General features: G+C 39.4%; 3 protein-coding genes across 8 annotated transcripts; all 3 read left to right on the top strand.

Moving 5' to 3' along the window:
• The first annotated feature begins 644 nt into the window (after positions 1-644).
• mob3c (MOB kinase activator 3C) lies at positions 645-9,004 on the top strand. 6 transcript variants are annotated; one of them, XM_086090063.1, is made up of 6 exons: positions 664-793; positions 4,465-4,855; positions 5,685-5,735; positions 7,053-7,617; positions 8,184-8,386; positions 8,607-9,004. In XM_086090063.1, exons 4-6 carry the CDS (start codon positions 7,200-7,202, stop codon positions 8,634-8,636), a joined length of 651 nt encoding a protein of 216 aa, XP_085946189.1. In that variant the 5' UTR covers positions 664-793; positions 4,465-4,855; positions 5,685-5,735; positions 7,053-7,199; the 3' UTR covers positions 8,637-9,004. The 6 variants fall into 6 exon arrangements, with proteins under 6 accessions (XP_085946191.1, XP_085946192.1, XP_085946189.1 ...); XM_086090066.1 differs by lacking the exon at positions 4,465-4,855 and having other exon boundaries at positions 649-793; XM_086090062.1 differs by lacking the exon at positions 5,685-5,735 and having other exon boundaries at positions 4,735-4,855.
• Positions 9,005-9,684: 680 nt separating this feature from the next.
• Positions 9,685-16,306, top strand: mknk1 (MAPK interacting serine/threonine kinase 1). Its single transcript, XM_086089937.1, has 14 exons — positions 9,685-9,806; positions 10,556-10,618; positions 11,161-11,269; positions 11,355-11,450; positions 11,517-11,614; positions 11,946-12,025; positions 12,117-12,190; positions 12,272-12,376; positions 12,456-12,511; positions 13,204-13,299; positions 13,597-13,791; positions 14,136-14,300; positions 14,372-14,415; positions 14,893-16,306. Exons 1-14 carry the CDS (start codon positions 9,696-9,698, stop codon positions 15,143-15,145), a joined length of 1,545 nt encoding a protein of 514 aa, XP_085946063.1. The 5' UTR covers positions 9,685-9,695; the 3' UTR covers positions 15,146-16,306.
• A 610-nt stretch (positions 16,307-16,916) lies between these two features.
• On the top strand, positions 16,917-18,616 carry LOC147166089 (transmembrane protein 275-like). Its single transcript, XM_086089694.1, has 2 exons — positions 16,917-17,002; positions 17,568-18,616. The coding sequence occupies exon 2, from the start codon at positions 17,571-17,573 to the stop codon at positions 18,162-18,164; it is 594 nt and encodes a 197-aa protein (XP_085945820.1). The 5' UTR covers positions 16,917-17,002; positions 17,568-17,570; the 3' UTR covers positions 18,165-18,616.
• Positions 18,617-19,012: the final 396 nt, after the last annotated feature.

The following is a 19,012-nucleotide window of genomic DNA, read 5'->3' as shown; positions in this document are numbered from 1 at the left end:
GAATGCTGAAATGATTCACTCCACAGTAGGAATTATGACATCTAATCTAATTACTGTATCTATCTAGTACGATGTTTGTCTTCATAAGTAAGACGATTTAGTGTTAGTAGACAAAAGAATGAAAAAAAAAACAGGATGATTCATCAGCAAATACATTTTGTTATTAAATAATTGACAGGAAAAAAAAAGACTCCCAAATCCTGACAGATATCCAGTTGTGTCAGTGATATGGACCAATATCTGGTGATGTGTGTCAAAGCCCCCAACTATCCACCAGCAGAAAGCGAGTGGCCCTATGCAAATATCAAGTCTGCGTCACAGTTCTGAATTTCTAGGATTTATTTATTTATACATTAGGTTAATTGAAAAAAAGACAGAAAATTTCCCAATTAAGGTGTAAAATGTCAGTGAGAATGCTTGTCTATATTTGTCATGCGACCAGATTGGGTCGACTAACAATCTAATCTAACCATAAATGTTTTTAATTCACTGCTGTATGTATACAAATGCCCCATAAAATAAATAAAAATAAGAATGTGTCAATACCATTAGAATAAGATTATAAATAAAAGACACCTATCATCGGGGAAGCTCTTTAATTGGTCGCATAAGAACTTTAATGTGACTAAAGACATAGCATCATAGCTGCATCATTGCCTATTTGTGTACTACTGCATTTTGTTATAGTTCAAGGACCAAATAATATATTGACAAGGGATTATTTTTTTATGTTCTAAATCATCGGCCCTAAAAGCCAGGACAACTGAGGGAGAATCTTCTGAATGTATGATTGGTAAGTGCAATAATTTTTTGGGGATTGTGCCCTCATTTTGGTTTTATTTTTCATTTCGTATCGTAAATTTGACATTAATTTTCTGCCCTTATTCATCTTTTGTCTTGACAGAGAAAATAATGAACTGAATGGTACAGTATTATTGTGAACTGCCAACAATAATAATAATAATAATAATAGATTTTATTTGTAACACACTTTACATTTATAAAATGAATCTCAACGTGAACAATCATATAGGCTAAATATATTTGTGTATTTATTATACAATGAAATAATAGTATATTTAATTAGAATGAAAAAAATTCACTGATTTCACCAAACCAAATTGAATTGTTAGGTTTTGAAATCGCCCTTGAATCATGCCGCATGACATTTATTGAGATTGAGTCGTCTTTTATTAGTGACCCATGCCTGTTATAAATCTGTATAAATCATAACACTGCTTTATCACGTCACAGCGTAATCAAAGCCAGGTCCCTTCAAATGTGGCCTTCAGTGGCTGTGATGTTACAAGGATGACATCAGAGCAATTAACAGGGTTTTATTAGTTAGACACAAAATAGCAGGTAAAGTCAACATTTCATTTATATGTCCAATCAGATTACTTTGATTGGACTCTGTGTCTCAAATATTTGAACAGTTGTATTTACAGTATATACTGTGATATATTATCCAGTGTTATCATTACTCAAAAATCTTGTTTCACGTATATTAGTTTGCCTTGGTGCGCCTGGAAGCGTACATTTTTTCAGCTTTTCCATTTTAATATCCTTTGCCTATAGAAAAGCGAATGGCAATGACCTAACTGTAAATATCTTTTTATTTTGTATTTTCACTTTATTAATTTTTTTCTGGAGAGCTCAGTTCATTCGGTCCTCATCATTGCTCTTTTTTTATTTTAATTTTTAATTTTAGTTAATTTTTATTTTGTGAAAAATAAAAAATAAATAAATAATAATTAACTGTAAATATCTAATTTCTTAAAGCCTAAAATGAAGTCAGGAAAGGTGACCTCAGCAAAATAGCTTGGGTCAGAAGTTTAGCTAAGAAAGTCAATTTAAAAAAAAGTAAGGTACATGTGAACACAATGTCCTCTGGATGACGCTGCTGTTGCCATACAAGCCAACAAAAAGAGACACAATGAACTCAACAGGGTCATCGCCTAGTGGCCCTTGCAGGTTTCAAAAGAATCCCAGAACCTGATCTGAAACCAGGATAAAGGTCTGCTTGTGCTTGTCTGTCAAACGTCAGCTCAACCGGATGTTCTAACAGAGGTGCACTGTATAAACCATGCTTTCGCACCACATGCTTGTCCTATTTAACACAGTTTAGGTCAAAGTGGCAGCCGCTGGGGACTTTGTTCATGACACCCCATGAGATCTGACAGCGGCAGGCATATGTCATGCTGCATCCACATTGCGGTGACAGCTCTTCAAATTAGCACATAGTTTTTTAAAAAGCCTTTTTGAAGCCGAGTCATTATTGAAGTAAACAAGGTTAAGGTGATGCAATGGCCACATTCCTAGAGTGAACACACATTCCTTTAGAAGAGGCTATATGAGGATATTAATTATGCAACTGTATCCCCATCTTCCACCTTAATAGTTTTAACTATATTGCAATCAGTTCCTTCACTTTATTTTTATTTTATTCCCTGGCCCAGAGTAAATTGATATCTAGGTAAAATCGTATATACGTATGTAAAATCAGTTTTCCATCTTAAAATGAATGGAAATAACATTAATTCATTCCAGCCAACCAAAATAAATAAATAATGTGATTTTTTTTTTATAAGAAAAAATAGCACACTATAATATACTTTATAGAAACAGAGCGTAATGATAACATTAAACATAAAAAAAAAATAAAAAAAAATCAATTCAATAGACATCTTGGCCACGTGAGGGCAGCATATTACAGACATGGAGTCGGCCCCAGCAGCAATCCAGTATGCATTTTTTTATCATAAAAAAATAAAGCTTTATTAAGCTGCAGTTATAAAACATTACAAATACAGTCAATGTGATCAAATTGCTGCCCTTATTCAGTTACAGATTGCTGTAGTTTAGTTTCTACCCCGAAGCACACTTTGATACAGAGGGTGTTGTTATCTTTATGTTATAGTTATATTTATTGGCATTTGTATCTTATGAATGTACACATCAGCAGTGTGTGATTATCTTGAATATAGACTTTATCTTTGACAGCACCCAAAAAAAGAAGAAATAAAGATGGTAACGCTGTACAACTTGTACAACTGTATACTCCTGCATCCCACTGTATGTTTTATATGTTTTGTAATTATTAACAATTCACACAATTATGTGTAGGAAAAAAAAAAGATGGTGGGGGTTGGGTGTTGTGCATTCTGCCAAGGAGCAGCTGGACAATATGGACATCTATATTTGGATTCGCTACAATGGTAACGTTTTGTTGTCCCAACACCATAAAGTTGTTCAATATACAAATGTCTCTACCGAGCAAAGTTCGCAAAAGACAGCGCTAACAAACGTAGATTTACATGACAATTTGATTAAACATAACTTGCAAATTGGGAGGAACCCAAGTGGCCAATTTAAGTTACTACAACTTCAATTGGCTGTTGGGTTGGTGAATAAATCTGCTAACACGAGCGACAGAAGTATTCACATTCTGCTATCTGTATCTAAGTACTGGTAAAGATACTTGCGTAAGAAGAAAATATAAGTGCTGATTTAACTCCTGAACCTAAAACGCACATATTCTGAAAAGTAAAAAGTCAAAGTCTTTGATAACAGCACAACAATAACAAAAACCTACGGACACAAATTAGTTACCCTCTTTAATAAACTTACATAGTGCTCCTGCTGAGAAGAAAAAAAAACTTGTAATGTCAACATTGACTCACCTTTTTGGATGGGGAATATTTTGCTTAAGGCTCATCGCTATTATGTTTTTCTTAATGTCGGGGCATACAACTTCAACCTGGTAACAAAGTACAGTGGTGCCAATTTGTACCGTTTTTTTTTTGTTTTTTGTTTTTTTTACTTCGACTCATTTTTGTATTTAGAAAGCTGTATTATTCTGTTGGTGGCCAAGTCACCCATGCACCAAAAGGAGTCGCACCGGATTAATCATGATGCATTACTCATATCTCAAGGCACCGCTGTATTTTTGCTTCATTACCACTGTCCATAAATAGTCTAAAACATTTACTAACTAAGAAGCTGAACCTCAGAATATACAAATGTCATTTCATTTCTTGAAGAAAATTGTACGCTTCCGTTTTTTATGCTGCAAACAATTTGAGAAACGGAAACTTGTGAACAAAGTTTCATGAGGGAGTTTCTTTCATCATCATGTTGGCGACTCGCATTCCCGACAAGTATAGAAAGAGTGATGTGGGTTGTCTATCTATATACAAAGCAGAGAAACTGATACCTACTGCTCCACCTTTGAAGAGCCACAGAACACCTTTGGGACTTTAAAGTGACAATATGCTTTTCCAGACAACCCTGTTCTCGTCATGAACTTTTGATTAAAGCCTGTTTTAAACGGGCCATGAAAACATTTTATAGGGCCAAAAGATTTAAATGATACGTTGCCATGAAAGAGCAGCCCGCTCTGCCAGATATTCTGACATATTTGTGGGATTGTTGTGCTCTCTGCTCTGTACTTGTGGTGGATAGACGTGGCCCACTTCATCAAGAGAGGGGGCCGGCCTTCCGCGGGGCTCGTGGGATGAGGAAAAGTAAGGGGGGAAAAGAAAGAGGAAGGGCTGAAATGAGAAGGCCTTTCCCAGGCCGTTCACACACTGAGGCATATGTAGCAAGAGCAGGCCCAGAAGACAAAGTCAGGATGTGACATCATCCGCAGGAAGGGAAGCCAAGCGACCACTTCAGCTTTTTCTTGACTTGCGCTTTTGCTTCGGAGTGAAGTTGGATGTCTGTTTGAGGCAGGGGGAGAGAGAGAGAGGGGAGGTAGGAGGGAGGAGAAGGAGGTAAAGCAGCTGGAGCTGTCCTCCAAAATCCACTCTGGCCTCTCCCAAAGCTTTTGGCAACATTGTGGAGCCGCAAACAGGTACAGTGGAAACTATTTTTTCCTACTCTGTCCTATTTGTGAACAAATCTCATTTAGGCTCATGCTTTAAACCTCCAAACCTTTGTTTCGATTTAGACCACGCAGGCCTTGAATGGGTTTGTTTTTAGCGTGTGGTGTCAATAAACACCAGGGGAAGTATGCATACGTGATATGAGTGCATGATCGGACATGCTTCAGCTTGAGGCTATGGCAGGGAGTAAAAGTCTTGTAACCCACATGTGTTTTATCTTTTTTTTTTTTTTTTTGCTATTACATGTATTGACTATATAGGTGTCTGTTTGATGTTTAAGTCTTCCTCTAAACACTTTTTGTTATGGAGCTATCTCATGACCACGTATTCACGCTCCCCCACTGAACTGGCCGGCAGAGGAAGAAAAATAAATCTCTTTTGCAGATCACACACTCTCAGGTCATTTTGGTGATGTCATCTTTTTTCCATGTACAATTTTTTTTAGGGGGAGTTTTATTAACTTTTTTTCAATCAGCAATGGACAAACTTTAAGTGTCATTTGGACACTGACTGATAATGTGAACTCAAAAAGAAACCAAAACTTATGCTCGTAGAGTGATTCAGAGAAGAACCATGGCAGGAATTGTATAGAGTCACTTTACACACAAATGTTGATGATAGTGTCATGTTGCAGCCAAGGTCACTTGGCTGCAGAGTCCAATCAGTGGAGGTCATGCTTTAATCTAAATGGAAAGTTCACTATAGAGAGCATAAGCACAAGACAGTTAAAAAAAAAAAAAGTGGCGTATTCCAAATGCCAGCTCATAATAATTAAATGTAATGTGCTGTTTATTGCAGTTGCGTCTGCTTGGCTAATGAGACGTCTGCAATATGTATGACTGCCAAATGGTATGTACGTAAGCACAGAATCTAACAAAACAAAATAATAGAATCTCTTTGTCCACCAGACAAAATAATAAGTTTGTTTACTAAATTTCTGTTAATCTTTAGTATATCAACAGTAGAACATGGTTGGTTTCATCAGAAACACCCATTTCTGACCAAATATTTTAAAAGTGGAAGTCAACACCCCAAAAATTCTTGACAATATTATGTTCTATGCAGCCCCACTCGTCTAAATACGGTATTCTGGTTAATATTGTGTTTGTGAAATATGAGTTAAGCAGCAAAATCCAGCAGTTTATTTTATTTCTATTTTTTTTATCAGTGCCGGAATCACAGTTGCTCAGGTAACAACCAATCACAGTGCAGCTTCAGTAAACAGGTGAGCTGTGGTTGGTCATTGCTCGATGCTGCATTCGAGGATGGTCGGAAGTCTGACTTTTCCGACTTCAAACCAGGAAGTGTGTATGGGAACGCCCCCTTGAACTAGGAAATCTTGCTTGCAACGGACTACAATGGCGACCTCTTTGGAACTCTTTGGAAACAGACCGTGAATGGTAAAACACAATTTACGCGAGTATAAAACTAGAGATCTTTCTTCATTCATAAATATTCGACATAACTCCACGTAACACAACGTACGTGACAGTTTGCTGTTATCTCCCTCCATGAAATTATACGTTGAACTACTGAACTGTATGAAATGCTTATGAAATAAGATAAAAAACAATAAATGAAGCAAAATTGCGAGAAGGCAAGTGTGCTGGAGGTCAAAATGAGTTTAAAGGACCCAAATAAAAAACATTTTTATCACTATCCGCCAATTTGGTTGTTTACCTTCGCCTCAAACGCTTTCAGGTTGGAACTGGGAAAAAACAACTCGGATCAATCCGATTTACGGCCATCCTCGAATGCAGCATGAGCCCTGAGCAACTGTGATGTCATCTTCAGTCGACAGGAAGTGACAAAACGGTAGCCCCCTGAGATGGATTCCACAAATGTAATATTAATCAGAATGTCATGTTTAGATTAGTGAGGTCACACATAGCATATTATTGTCAATAAATGTTGAAGGTTGACTTCCACTTTTAACGCTAAAATGTGCTTATGTGATGACTCAAGTTAGAATACAGCAAAAGACTGAGAAATGGCTAGTGATACAACAATAACAATAAACATGCAGTGACTTCTATGGTTGAAGTTTTTTTTACATTGCATTCCTCATTCACTTCACAAACTGTCATGTTTTCTCATAATCACACTTTTTACTACTCATGTTAAGGAATGACAGTCAAGAAATATAAAACGTTTTATGCTTCACAGTGAACGTCCCAAGCATCTGGAGCCAGCCTTGACCAAGCTCTACCCCTGTTGTGACCTCCTCCAGGCCAGAAACTGCCCTCCTCAACACGATCAAACACATTCTGGAGAGTACAAACTGCCCATTTGTGGGGAGAAACTGCTTTGGACATGGCTTTGTGTCTGGGTCAGGTGTTTAGCAAAGACAAAACGTTCCGACCTAGGAAACGCTTTGAACCCGGCACACAGCGTTTTGAACTGTACAAGAAGGCCCAAGCCTCGCTCAAGTCCGGCCTAGACCTGAGGAAGGTGGTGCAGCTGCCCGAGGGCGAGAGCCTCAATGACTGGGTCGCCATGCACGTGGTGGATTTCTTTAACAGAATCAACCTGATCTACGGCACGGTCAGCGAGTACTGCACCGAACGCACCTGTCCGATCATGTCCGGGGGGCTCAGGTACGAGTACAGGTGGCAGGATGGTGACGATTACAGGAAACCTACCAAGCTGCCTGCTCTCATCTACATGAACCTGATGATGGACTGGATCGAGTCGCTCATCAACGATGAGGACATCTTCCCCACCAGAGTAGGTGCGTGTGGAGTCCTTTACGAAATCGAATGACGGCTTCATTAAGCTTCAATTAGCTACAGATTCAAACAAGGTTAATTGAACCTTGAGGCTGACATTTAGAAGCAATCAAAGGGTGGGCATGTTGTGTCGCATCAACAGACTTGATAATTACCACAATTGTATTCATTATCGGGAATGATGATAGATTATCATGACGAAATGGCCCCACATTTAATTCATCTACAGACTACAGACATTTTGCTAGTCTAATTTGGGTGTAAGTTTTCCATTGACCGGCCAATCAGAGGACGTAAAAGTGCTGACGTTGTGAGCCAGCTAGTTGGCCACGGGCAGATTAGATTGACGTGGCAACACAGAGGCTGAAATCTGATTGGACAAAAAAAAAAAAAAATCAAATGTTCATTCTTTCACATTCTAAAAGCGGTTCAATCATCAAAAATTTTACAAAATGAAGAGAAAATGGACTGTTGGAAATGAATAATATAATTTGATTATATATTTTTTAAAGAAACTAAAAAAAAACTGAAAGGAGAGTGAACATATATTTTTCCATGTCCGCTGCAGGTGTCCCTTTTCCCAAGAATTTCCAGCAGGTGTGCAAGAAGATCCTGAGCCGACTCTTCAGGGTGTTTGTGCACGTTTACATCCATCACTTTGACAGCATCTGCAGCATGGGCGCCGAGGCTCACATCAACACCTGCTACAAGCACTACTACTACTTCATTTCAGAGTTCAACCTCATCGACCACTCTGAACTTGAGCCCCTGGTGAGACATGAGCGTGACCTTGACCTTGTGTTATGCAATCAAAATGCCATTGTCTAATGTCTCTGATCGTGAGCATGAAATGAGACTGAAAAAATCCATCGTTGGCATTCATTATTGTAAAGATCAGAATGTGTCCTGATTAAGAATATAAAATAGGGATGAGGCTCATTCTGTTTATGTCCACAATTGTAATGTCTTTCTCTGTTTTGTTTTCATACAGAAAGAGATGACTGAGAAGATTTGCAATTAAACTGCAAAGATGAAGACAAAAGGTTCACCTTCAATAGACTCTAAGAAATGTTACATTAATGTGTACATATAACAATGTGAGCTGTATGAGTGTCACTGTGAATTTTTACTATCCAACCACACTTTTTCAGGTGGTGTCAAAATGTGTGTAACAAATTTGGTGCTGTTTTTATTTGGCTGTGAGCTGGTTCGAGATTTCATCTGTCTTTCCTCCTGTGCGTGTATTTATGGTTGGCCTTTTATATGATATGTTGAACTTGTTGGACTTTTATTGAGTAAAATATTGTATTTTACAAGTTTTACAAACCCTGAATTAGGGTCAGCCTGAAAGGGAAAGAATAAATATGAATAAATTGAAGTTATGCTGTGTGTTAGTCTAAAGAATTGGTTCTCAAAGTTGGGTCCACCAGGGCTCCATAAGTATTACTTTAGGGCTGCAAAAAAAACCTGCATATATGGTAAATGGCATGCCAAAAAACTAACATAAAACAATACTATATATGTATATAGATTCTGACCTTGGAAAAGTATTTGCAACTTCTAAGCACACACATGTCAAAGTTAACTTGTGTATAAATAACTACTTTTGAAACATATAAAGGGACGTTATGTCTTTGGTAGTCTCTGTTTGCTTTGTGGATTTGCTCCCGGTACCCTGCCGTCGTTTAAAAAAGTTAGAATTTTGTTATTTTACTTTCTATTGACCAGGTCTCAGCTACTTTGAATCATGTGGCGTTATGTTGGATTTTTTTTCCCGGTTTTGGGAAAACTAAACGTAAAAGTTAACTTTATTGTCATGAAGCGTGTACATTAATGAGTACTCAAATTTAACAACGGTTTAAAATGATTGCCTCGTATAAATGGTTATGAAAGGCGAAATGAGAAGAAAATAGGAGTATATGACAAGCTATGAAACCATAAAGATGGAAAAAGCCCCGTTTAAATTTCAAAACATTCCCTATAACTTGAAGAGGCGTGCCGGATGACGTAAACGTGACGTTTTTATATCCAACCGATGGACGAAGAGAAAACGCGGAAGTAGGCGTGTCTGTATGTGTTCATGTGTTTTCCCGCTGGGCGCATCTGGTGGCTTTCAGCTAGCGATGGGAGCTTACGTCAGCTCTCGGAGGCTCTGACCGGCGGGGATTCGACCAGTTCGGAGAATGTTCAGGTTACAAGACCATTTTATGTCTCAGATTTGCTTTAACGGCACATGGCTTGTCTTTGTATAAATTATTTAGGGTTGGCGTAAATGACAAACGGACGTGGTTTTATAGGTTTGTGCTAGGCTAGCAAGTTAGCTGTGGCTAACGCTAACAACATTACGTCGTTTGTTTGTCCTCCGCTAACAACATTACGTCGTTTGTTTGTCCTTTTTAAGACATAGCCTTTTAGTTTTTACCAAGTGAATGAAATTGTTACCAAGCGAGTGTTGTGAAGCTATTATTTTACTGCAATAAAAGTTAAGTAAGTGATAATGTACCAATTGACGATGGCTTGGCTGCCAATGACGTCACGACCTGGTTTGGATTTGCTAATGTTGCCTAGCTATTGGATTTCATACTGATGTATCCTGGTAAGCTAATTTATTTATATAACACTTCTCTCAGAGAGATCACAGAGCGTTTTACATGGTTAAAATGCAAAATAAAACTGACACGTAATGTTATCAGTTTACAGCTTTAGCACTTAACTATATGGTCTAATACCGAGACTACACATCATTCATAAAATCATTTTAAATTACTATTTCACAATCGTCTATGTGCAACCTAAGAAATAACCCGTCTGTGAGGCAACAGTTGATACGTGAAATCATGCTCTTGACTGACGATCTTATCTTGTTATTGCATCTGAGTACATTACGTCTGATCATGCAGGGTATTCCAGGTCTACTAAATATTTGTAATGTTCCCTCAGTTGGCAGCTATGGTGGGGCACCGCATGATGACGGAGTTGCAAGTCTTCCAGCGCTCGCTCCAGGTACCATCTGTCACCACGTCGATGTGAAATCATCTTATCAGTGCACTGACTTGTCAGCCTTATCTACCTTTTTTTTACACCCAGACGTTCCATCACACTGTGAGTCATGTGCTATGATTGGAAGTGTAGATTTGTCTGGTAATAGCCGATAAGGTTGGCATTTTGTCGACTAACAGCGAGCTACTGTTCTGGCAGGTTGCCTTAGAGAAGGGATGCAAAAAAAAAAAGAAGTTTGACATTAATTGTGATTCTTGCAAAAAATAATAATTTTTATTCCAGTCTAATGTTGAACACAATCCATTTTTGGATGTTTTTGATTAAGGGAGATTTGTGCTATTGTGCTGACTTTAGAGGTGTATAATTTTGGATTTATTTTTTATTTTTCACTTGATGTTTCCCTGAAGTGTGGTACCTCTTCAAAATAAGTGTTTAGAATGAAAAATTTAAGTAGAAAACCATGCATTTCCTCTTCTTCCTTCTCAACAGAATGATTGATTTCACACTACGCTTATGTTTCCTACCTCGTTTCCTGTCTGTTCCAGGGCAACTCCCTGGCTCTGGGCCAAATAGGGCAGTGTTATGGGGAGCAGCAGCAGCAGCAGAATGGGATGGCTTCAGAGGACAGGCAGCACATCGCTCAAGTCCCTGCAGGTATGACACAGCCTTATTGTTCAGTGCAGTGGACGTGGTTTCAAATGTCTTCATTTGTTGTTGTCGTCATGTGCTGCATCGGAAGTTGAGAAAAGCCAGCCTTTGAACATCCCTGATGCAGCCAAACGAAAGAAGAAGAAAAGATCACGGGCGACAAACAACTCCACTGGCACTTTTGATGGTAATAATGGCCAGATTTGAGTATGACTCATTGATATGTATTGAACTCGTTCTTCATTCATTTTAGACCTTTACAAGCTGACAGATGAGGTGCTTGGCCAGGGGGCCTTTGCCAAAGTCCAAGGATGCATCAGCCTGCAGAGTGGGCAGGAATATGCAGTAAAGGTGACTTTTAAAAGTAGTTTCTGTAAAATGGCCATGTGAGACATTTTGATATGGTTAGTTTTTGAGGACTGGCAGTTAAAAAAAAAAAAAGTTAATCTGTTATTTTTTTGAATGATGATGGTTTAAGGGGGAAATCAACCCAATAATTCAGCTAACAGCTCATGCACTTCAAACGAACTGTTCACGGTTCATGTGGAAAAAAGTGCTTTTGAGATTGGTGTTGTAGTGTTGACTTGGATTGAAATCTTTCAAAGCCGATGGTGTCTTTAAGCAAACTATGCAGATGGTTACATAACATTGCATTGAAATTTATTTTTCATCTGTCACTCAGATCATCGAAAAGAGTGCGGGTCACAGCCGCAACCGAGTCTTCCGAGAAGTGGAGACGCTTTACCAGTGTCAAGGAAACAAGTGAGGGAATTCATGTCACTTTTGAAAGACGTTCCGTGAAATGACCACAATTCATGTGAACTGAAACTAAATTGGCGATCTTTGGACTCAGAAACATTTTGGAACTGATTGAGTTCTTTGAAGACGACACCCGCTTTTATTTGGTGTTTGAAAAGTTGCGAGGAGGTGAGCGGAAAGAACGGCGACCATTTTGTCTGCACGCTATGCGACGCGCACCGACACGATGCGATTGTTTTGTCTCTTCAGGTTCCATTCTTACACACATCCAGAACCGGAAGCACTTTGATGAGCTGGAGGCCAGCAAGGTGGTCCGTGACATCGCCCAAGCGCTTGACTTTCTACACACAAAGGGTAAAGCACCTCCTTGTCGAGTCTACCCACATTGGGCCGACCTGTCCCAGTTGTCACGGTAACACTGTTGTCCTTTCAGGTATTGCTCACAGGGACCTCAAACTGGAGAACGTCCTTTGTGAAGACACTGATCAAGTAAGTCAGGCTGCAAATGGGTGCTTTAAAATGATTGAAAATACCTTATTTGGAATGTTTTAATAAATGCCTTTCCCCTAAAACAAAACGATGTAATGTACCACATGTGAAAATAGAAAATAGACCATAAAATGTGCCTAAGGCAGACTTTGCAGACAATAAATGCTGGAGAAGAGCACATAGCACCACATACATCCTAACTAAAGCTATGACAACAATTCTAATTCTATTCTATTTGACCATTATGAGTGCAACTAAGCCTTGTCTGCCAACTAGTGGTGAATGGTGATATTACTTCAGTATTCTTAATATGTTGTTTGTTTGTTCCCCCCAAAATATATATTTTAAATGTGGACAAAATACTTTGTCTTAATATATTTCATAGTATAGGACAGTATACTACCGTCTTATTATTATTTTTTCCTGTGAACACCCCCCCCCCCCCCCAAAAAAGACCCCCCCCCCCATTTACACCGTGTTTTTCTTGGCAAATGCGTATTAAAAGTTAATCAGCTTTTTTTTTTGTGAAAAATGATTTGGGTTTGTAAAAAAGTATATATATATATATTTTTTTAATAATAATAATCCATCCCTGTTGTAGAACATTTCATCATTTAATTTTTATTTATTTATTTTTTCCCCTTTTTTTTTTCTGACCTTCAGTAACTCCTCCCATCTGTCTTTTTTTCCAGGTGTCAGCGGTTAAGATCTGTGACTTTGACCTGGGAAGCGGCGTGCAACTCAGCAGCGCCTGCACACCCATCACCACTCCAGAACTCACTACACCGGTAAGATTCAGAATTTAGATCAGTGATTTGTGTCATTAGAAGACTATGAGAGATGATTTAAGTAAGTGCGCCACAAGAAATAATCCAATATCACCTAATTAGTAAAAAAATATATATATATTACAAATAATGTCGATCTTTGCCAGCTACGTATAGTGACAACCAGAACAATTAAATGCTCTTCCACTAGTTGGCAGAAGCTACAACTTGCCTATTAGCATTCCACTACGTTCAATATAGGTTGTTGTTATTCACTAGCATGCTACAAACATCTGGTCATGTGTTGTCACCTTTTAGTGTGGCTCAGCTGAATACATGGCTCCAGAAGTGGTGGAGGTGTTCACCGACGAGGCGTCCTTCTACGACAAGCGCTGCGACCTGTGGAGCCTCGGGGTCATTCTCTACATCCTGTTAAGTGGCAGCCCGCCCTTCACGGGCCACTGTGGCAGCGACTGTGGGTGGGACCGGGGGGAAACATGCCGCACGTGCCAGGTACACTCACCCAGATGAGACTACACAGCCTGTAAGGTGACATATCCACATGTCGTTAGCCTAAAAGCAAACGTCGCATTCACTTCCTTATCCTGACATTCTTGTGTGCATTCTGCGTGGCGTCGAACAAGTTGGTGCATGTAAAGCTAGCAGCTCCGTCACTTTTCTCCGTCATCGCCTGATCGTCATCTGACTAACGGTATCGCTCCATCAGGCGACGCCCACGCGCAATCGCGAGCAGATCGCATTTCAAAAATAGAACTTGAGATGCAAGATGGAGCTTGCGTGCTGAGAATGTCGCCTCCGTTCGAAAATGCGTGACGCATGTCATGCTCCGCCCCCAGAGTCACCTGTTCGAGAGCATCCAGCAGGGCAAATACGAGTTTCCGGACAAGGACTGGGCTCACATCACAGATGCCGCCAAGGATCTTATCAGCAAGCTGCTGGTACGAGACGCCACCCTGCGCATCAGCGCCGCTCAGGTCCTCAAGCACCCTTGGGTGCAGGGGGTAGGTTTTGGTTTTTGCTTGTGGTTTGGTATTGGAGACCTGAATTTCATACGCACCTGCATTTTGTACAGAACGCACCAGAGAGAGGTCTTCCAACTCCTCATGCCCTACAGAGGTAAGATGGAAAGTCATGAAACCACTGAAATGTCATGAGAAGAAATGACAATTACCTGCACATGCCACAAGATGGCAGCAAAGCACTATTTTTCTGTTAGACAAAGATATGGACTCTATGAATGAAGCTACTACCTTCACTTCAACATAAGACAGAAATGAGATTCAAAGAAATGTGTGGGGGGGGATATCTGCAACATTTTTTGAAAAATATGTTTGATTTTTGCCAATTTTTCTCTCTGCTGCAAAGTTGATTCATATATTTGGTGTTGTGTCAAGGGATGACCTTAAATTAGCATCGGCCTCAAAAAAAGAGTATTGCCAGGCTCAAGTAGTTTTTTTTGTTTTATAAATTAACATGCAGTGGGCCGTGCACAATTTTTGTCGTACCGAAAAAAGTAAAACCGGACAGTTAAAAGCGTAACCCTTTCAAGTGAAAGCGAATCAACTCCTCGTGTTCTGTACGTCGACCTCGCAGGAACAGCAGCACCAAAGACTTGAGCCAGTTTGCGGCCGAAGCCATCGCCTTCCACCGGCAGCTTTCGCAGCACGACGAGCAGCAGCAACAACAACAGCAGCAGCAGGAGGAGGAGGAAGAAGAGGAAGCGTTTTGCTCCGCCGACATCTGCTCCATGAGGCTTTCTCCGCCGTCCAACTCCAGACTGGCTCGCAGGAGGGCGCAGTCCAACGCCATGCGCGGCCGAGACGGCACGGCTGAGCTCACGGCTTGAAAATGAGACGCTCGCCATCCTGTTCTCAACTTTTATTATTTGTCCGTGTGTGTGTGTCGAGATAAGTTTGTGTTGTGGAAACTTTTTTTTTTCCTTCCCCATTGCCTGTATCTTATCTCTTGCAGCAAAGTTGCATTTCCTCTTGGAAACCTCGGGGAAACTTTTGACATTTTAAACCAAAATGTTTTATTTTTATTTAGGAAACAAGAATACAGTAGGTCATTCATTATTTTTGTATTTATTGTAGTCAAACATCTTGCTTTATGATTGCCTCATAATGGCACGAAGAATTATTTTTTTTAATGTTTTGCTTTTATGAAGCCTGTCTGTGTATGTGAAAGGGAGTCTTAATGTGTGCGAAGCCCATTTTTAATTGTAATTTCCAGACTGTGAAGAAAGAACTTGTTCTGATTTATTTCTTCGTTCAGTGTCGCCGTTAGCACTGACGTACATCGCATGTTTAGTTTATACGTATTTTCAACTTGGATTTGTCTCAGCGCAGTCAAGTTGGAGCCTGCTTTGCACAAAGTTGTTATTTATTCAAACCTGGTGCTTTCACATTTTATGTCTGGAAACTTAAAATGTGAGTTCTCACATATCGTCAACATCGATAAAGGACTATCGGGAGATTTCATATTGGTATTAAAAGGGATTTATTTTTAAGTGAATGTGGTGGCTTGATCGACCAAATGATAAATAACACGCGTTATCAAACAGAAGGAGCCTCAAATGGTCTTTATCAAAAAGTGTTTTATTGAACGTCTTATACCTCGTGCATTTCTCTATCATGTTCTGTTGTTTCTCCTGAATGTGCCACGAACGAAATACAAACCAAGCTTAGATAAGCTATACGTTACAAATAGAATATTTTATTTAAAGAAGTATTTTTTATTTGGCAGATTAGTTTTCATATGTTGTGAGTGTACGTTTGATTCCACATGGTTGCCGTGGACACAACATCTCTATAGCAACGCTGAGCTGCTGGCTAAATGAAAAGCCTCTTATCTGATTTGTGTTTATTTGCACCAATAACTCAAGAGGCAGTAAATGGGAAAAGTATGCAATTATGGAGCCCCTCCCCCATTTGTATTCTTGTTAAATTTGTTAGTGGGCTTGTACAGAAGGTGGGAGGATATTTTCAATAAAACAATTCTAAATGAACTATTGTGTCTGTAGTTGAACGTTATTTTATTATATAACTCGTATGATGTGCAAGATAAGATACCAAAATATTAGGACCACTTCAGTGCAAGTACACTACTACGAATCTAACCACACAAAAAACATTAAATAATGTTTTTAATTAAATTCTATTTTATTGTCCTTCTTTAGTTGGATTTCATTTACATTTTTTGCACTTTTTTTATTGAATGCAATTTAGTTTTAAATATATTGCTTATAATTTTTTGTTGATTCATTTAATTGTCTTATGTAATTTACTTACACATTACTTATTTTAGTTTTCTGTACAATTTCATTTTTATTTAATGTTTACTTTTAAAATTTGATTTAATTTCATTTGATCAGTTTAGTGTTTTTTGTTTTAAATGTTTTTTTGTTTTGTTTTTGAGTTATTTAATTGAATGTAATTTTATTTAATCATTTTATTTATTTAAATTCAATTTCATTAGGTACAAAATGAATATAATTAAATGTTTTGTTTTGCTTTTTTTTTTGTAACTGTATTGCAGGTTTAAGAGTGGGCGTGCCGTTTTCATGTTCACAGCACCAGAGTGGAGACAGCAGCTCATAATGTGCTCCGCTCCTGCAAAGAGGAGACATCTGATGTCCGCTTCTCCTGCATCCTGTTCAATTCGGGCATGGATGGATAAACACCGTTAAAGCCGCCCATATAAAGTAAGTAAATGTTGATATCTTAACAAGGGATTGCCCACTCCCTTTTTCGTGATATTTATGTGTGCGTGTGAAGTGTAAAAGGTCATGGGGGGCAATTGCCATTTTGGTGCAATTGAGAGGGTATATGATGTTAGTTTTCAAATCAAATGATCACTATATTAACTAAGTTACTTTTAAAATAAAGTAACTACCTTTTAAAATCAAATAATCAGCAAAGTAAGCTACCTTACTTTTAAAATCAAGTAATTAGTGAAGTACATAAGTTACTTTTTAATCAAGTAATTGGTAATGTAACTTTCTAAAGTAAAGTAATCAGTAAAGTAACTGTAACTACGTTACTTTAAAAACCAAGCTATCAGTAAAATAACTTAGTTACTTTCAAAATCTAATTATCAGTATAGTAACTAAGTTACTTTTAATTTCAAGTAATCAGTAAAGTAACTTAGTTACTTTGACAAATAAAGTCATAATTAAAGTAACTAAGTTGCTTTTTTTAAAGGTAATTGGGCAACACTGCTGATAACTGTACCTCATTTTATGTGTTCTTCCAACTTCTTCATCTCAGGTGATGAGTTCATCGCTTCTGCATCTGCTCTTCAGCTGGTCTGGACCCCTCGTGCACCTCTCCATGGTGCTGCCGGAAAACACGTGCAGGCCCTCCGCAGCCAAGCGGGTCCCAAAACCCAACGCACGCCTCCGTCCCCACAGCCTGCCCTCGCCTCCGCTTTGCTGCGCGTGCGGCCTGTGCATGCTGCTGGCCGGCGTCAACATCACCCTGGTGGGCGCCTTCGCCTTCGGCACCTTCGTCCCGAGCGGCAACCCCCCCATCGTCATCGGGCCGCTCCTTCTGCTCACCGCCCTGGCTTTCTTTGCGGCGTGCTGTGCCACCAGCGGCGGCGGCCCGCCGGCGAGCTCCGTCCACCGGGTCCATGGGCCAATGCGGGCGGGGGCGGCCTTTGAGATGGAGACGAGCGAGCACACGTTGCAGGAAACCACGGCGCTCCAGTTTAGCCCCACCAGCTCGCCCGTCTCATCGCGCGGGTCCGACGCCGCCAACGCCGCACTGCCTGCATGCCCTGGAGGGGGCGATAATGAGCATGTGGGGTGTGACACGTGTATAGTCACTCATAGTTCACCAGACTTGAATTCTGCTGGCGAGTAAATGTGCTGCTAACTAATAGAATTTTGTTGAATGTTTACATCTCATATCTATAGTGCAGTCAGAAAGTACAGACAGGCACTGAGTCCTAAATTTACCTCCCAATAATTTTATTTTAGAATTGTCTTTATTTTATTTTATTATTATTTTTAAGAATCATTTATTATATCACAAACTATGATCCCAAATCACATTTAAACCTGTCTTACATTATCCTTAAAATTAAATAAATGCCCCCGGAATCCTCAGCATACTTCCTTGACACCAATTCTTACTTCACTATTGGCCAGGGCTTTGGCACCATCTTTTGGCATTGCAGCTACTAAAGTGCTTAATAAGGAGCAGATAAATGTAAAAACAACAACAACAAAAAACATTCAAATGGGGATGCATGAAATCTGGCACATAGGCTACTCTTGGAATTTTGTGTGGCTAGCAGTATTTTGGAAAATAATATGCTGTACATAGGCTATTCATGTACATATATATGTGCGTAATCTCATTCGTGTGTAAGTGTACCTAATGATTTGGTCTTGTCTTCTAATTGGCTCTGCTGTTCTTCGAAACGTCGGCTGGAGCACGTGTATTTTGTGGTTGCCGTGTCGGCTTTGTAATGTAGCGTGTACAAATAAAGTTATCGATGAACGAATTTCAAAGTTGTGACTTAAGCGTCATATTATCTGTATACACTCATGATACCGTTAATACCGTTACCTGGCACCTGAGGCAGCAGCTGTCGGGCTGAGGTGAGATGCGTATTTACTCAGCGTGGCACTCGTGTGTCCGTGTGTGTGTGTGTGTAGACAAACACACTGTGATTAAACTCGGCTATTGTGTAGCAGAGATAAGAG

Source organism: Leptonotus elevatus, chromosome 11, assembly GCF_054856555.1.
Source record: "Leptonotus elevatus isolate MCC_2025b chromosome 11, RoL_Lele_1.0, whole genome shotgun sequence".
Lineage (NCBI taxonomy): Eukaryota > Metazoa > Chordata > Actinopteri > Syngnathiformes > Syngnathidae > Leptonotus > Leptonotus elevatus.
This window is presented reverse-complemented; position numbering and strand designations above follow the sequence as displayed.

Coding starts and splice junctions, on each gene's coding strand:
- mob3c (XM_086090065.1), top strand. CDS start 7,200: ATGGCTTTGTGTCTGGGTCAGGTGTTTAGCAAAGACAAAACGTTCCGA. Junction 7,618..8,183: donor CATCTTCCCCACCAGAGTAG/GTGCGTGTGGAG, acceptor TGTCCGCTGCAG/GTGTCCCTTTTCCCAAGAAT. Junction 8,387..8,606: donor ACTCTGAACTTGAGCCCCTG/GTGAGACATGAG, acceptor GTTTTCATACAG/AAAGAGATGACTGAGAAGAT.
- mknk1 (XM_086089937.1), top strand. CDS start 9,696: ATGTGTTTTCCCGCTGGGCGCATCTGGTGGCTTTCAGCTAGCGATGGG. Junction 10,619..11,160: donor TCTTCCAGCGCTCGCTCCAG/GTACCATCTGTC, acceptor TGTCTGTTCCAG/GGCAACTCCCTGGCTCTGGG. Junction 11,451..11,516: donor CTCCACTGGCACTTTTGATG/GTAATAATGGCC, acceptor CATTCATTTTAG/ACCTTTACAAGCTGACAGAT.
- LOC147166089 (XM_086089694.1), top strand. CDS start 17,571: ATGAGTTCATCGCTTCTGCATCTGCTCTTCAGCTGGTCTGGACCCCTC.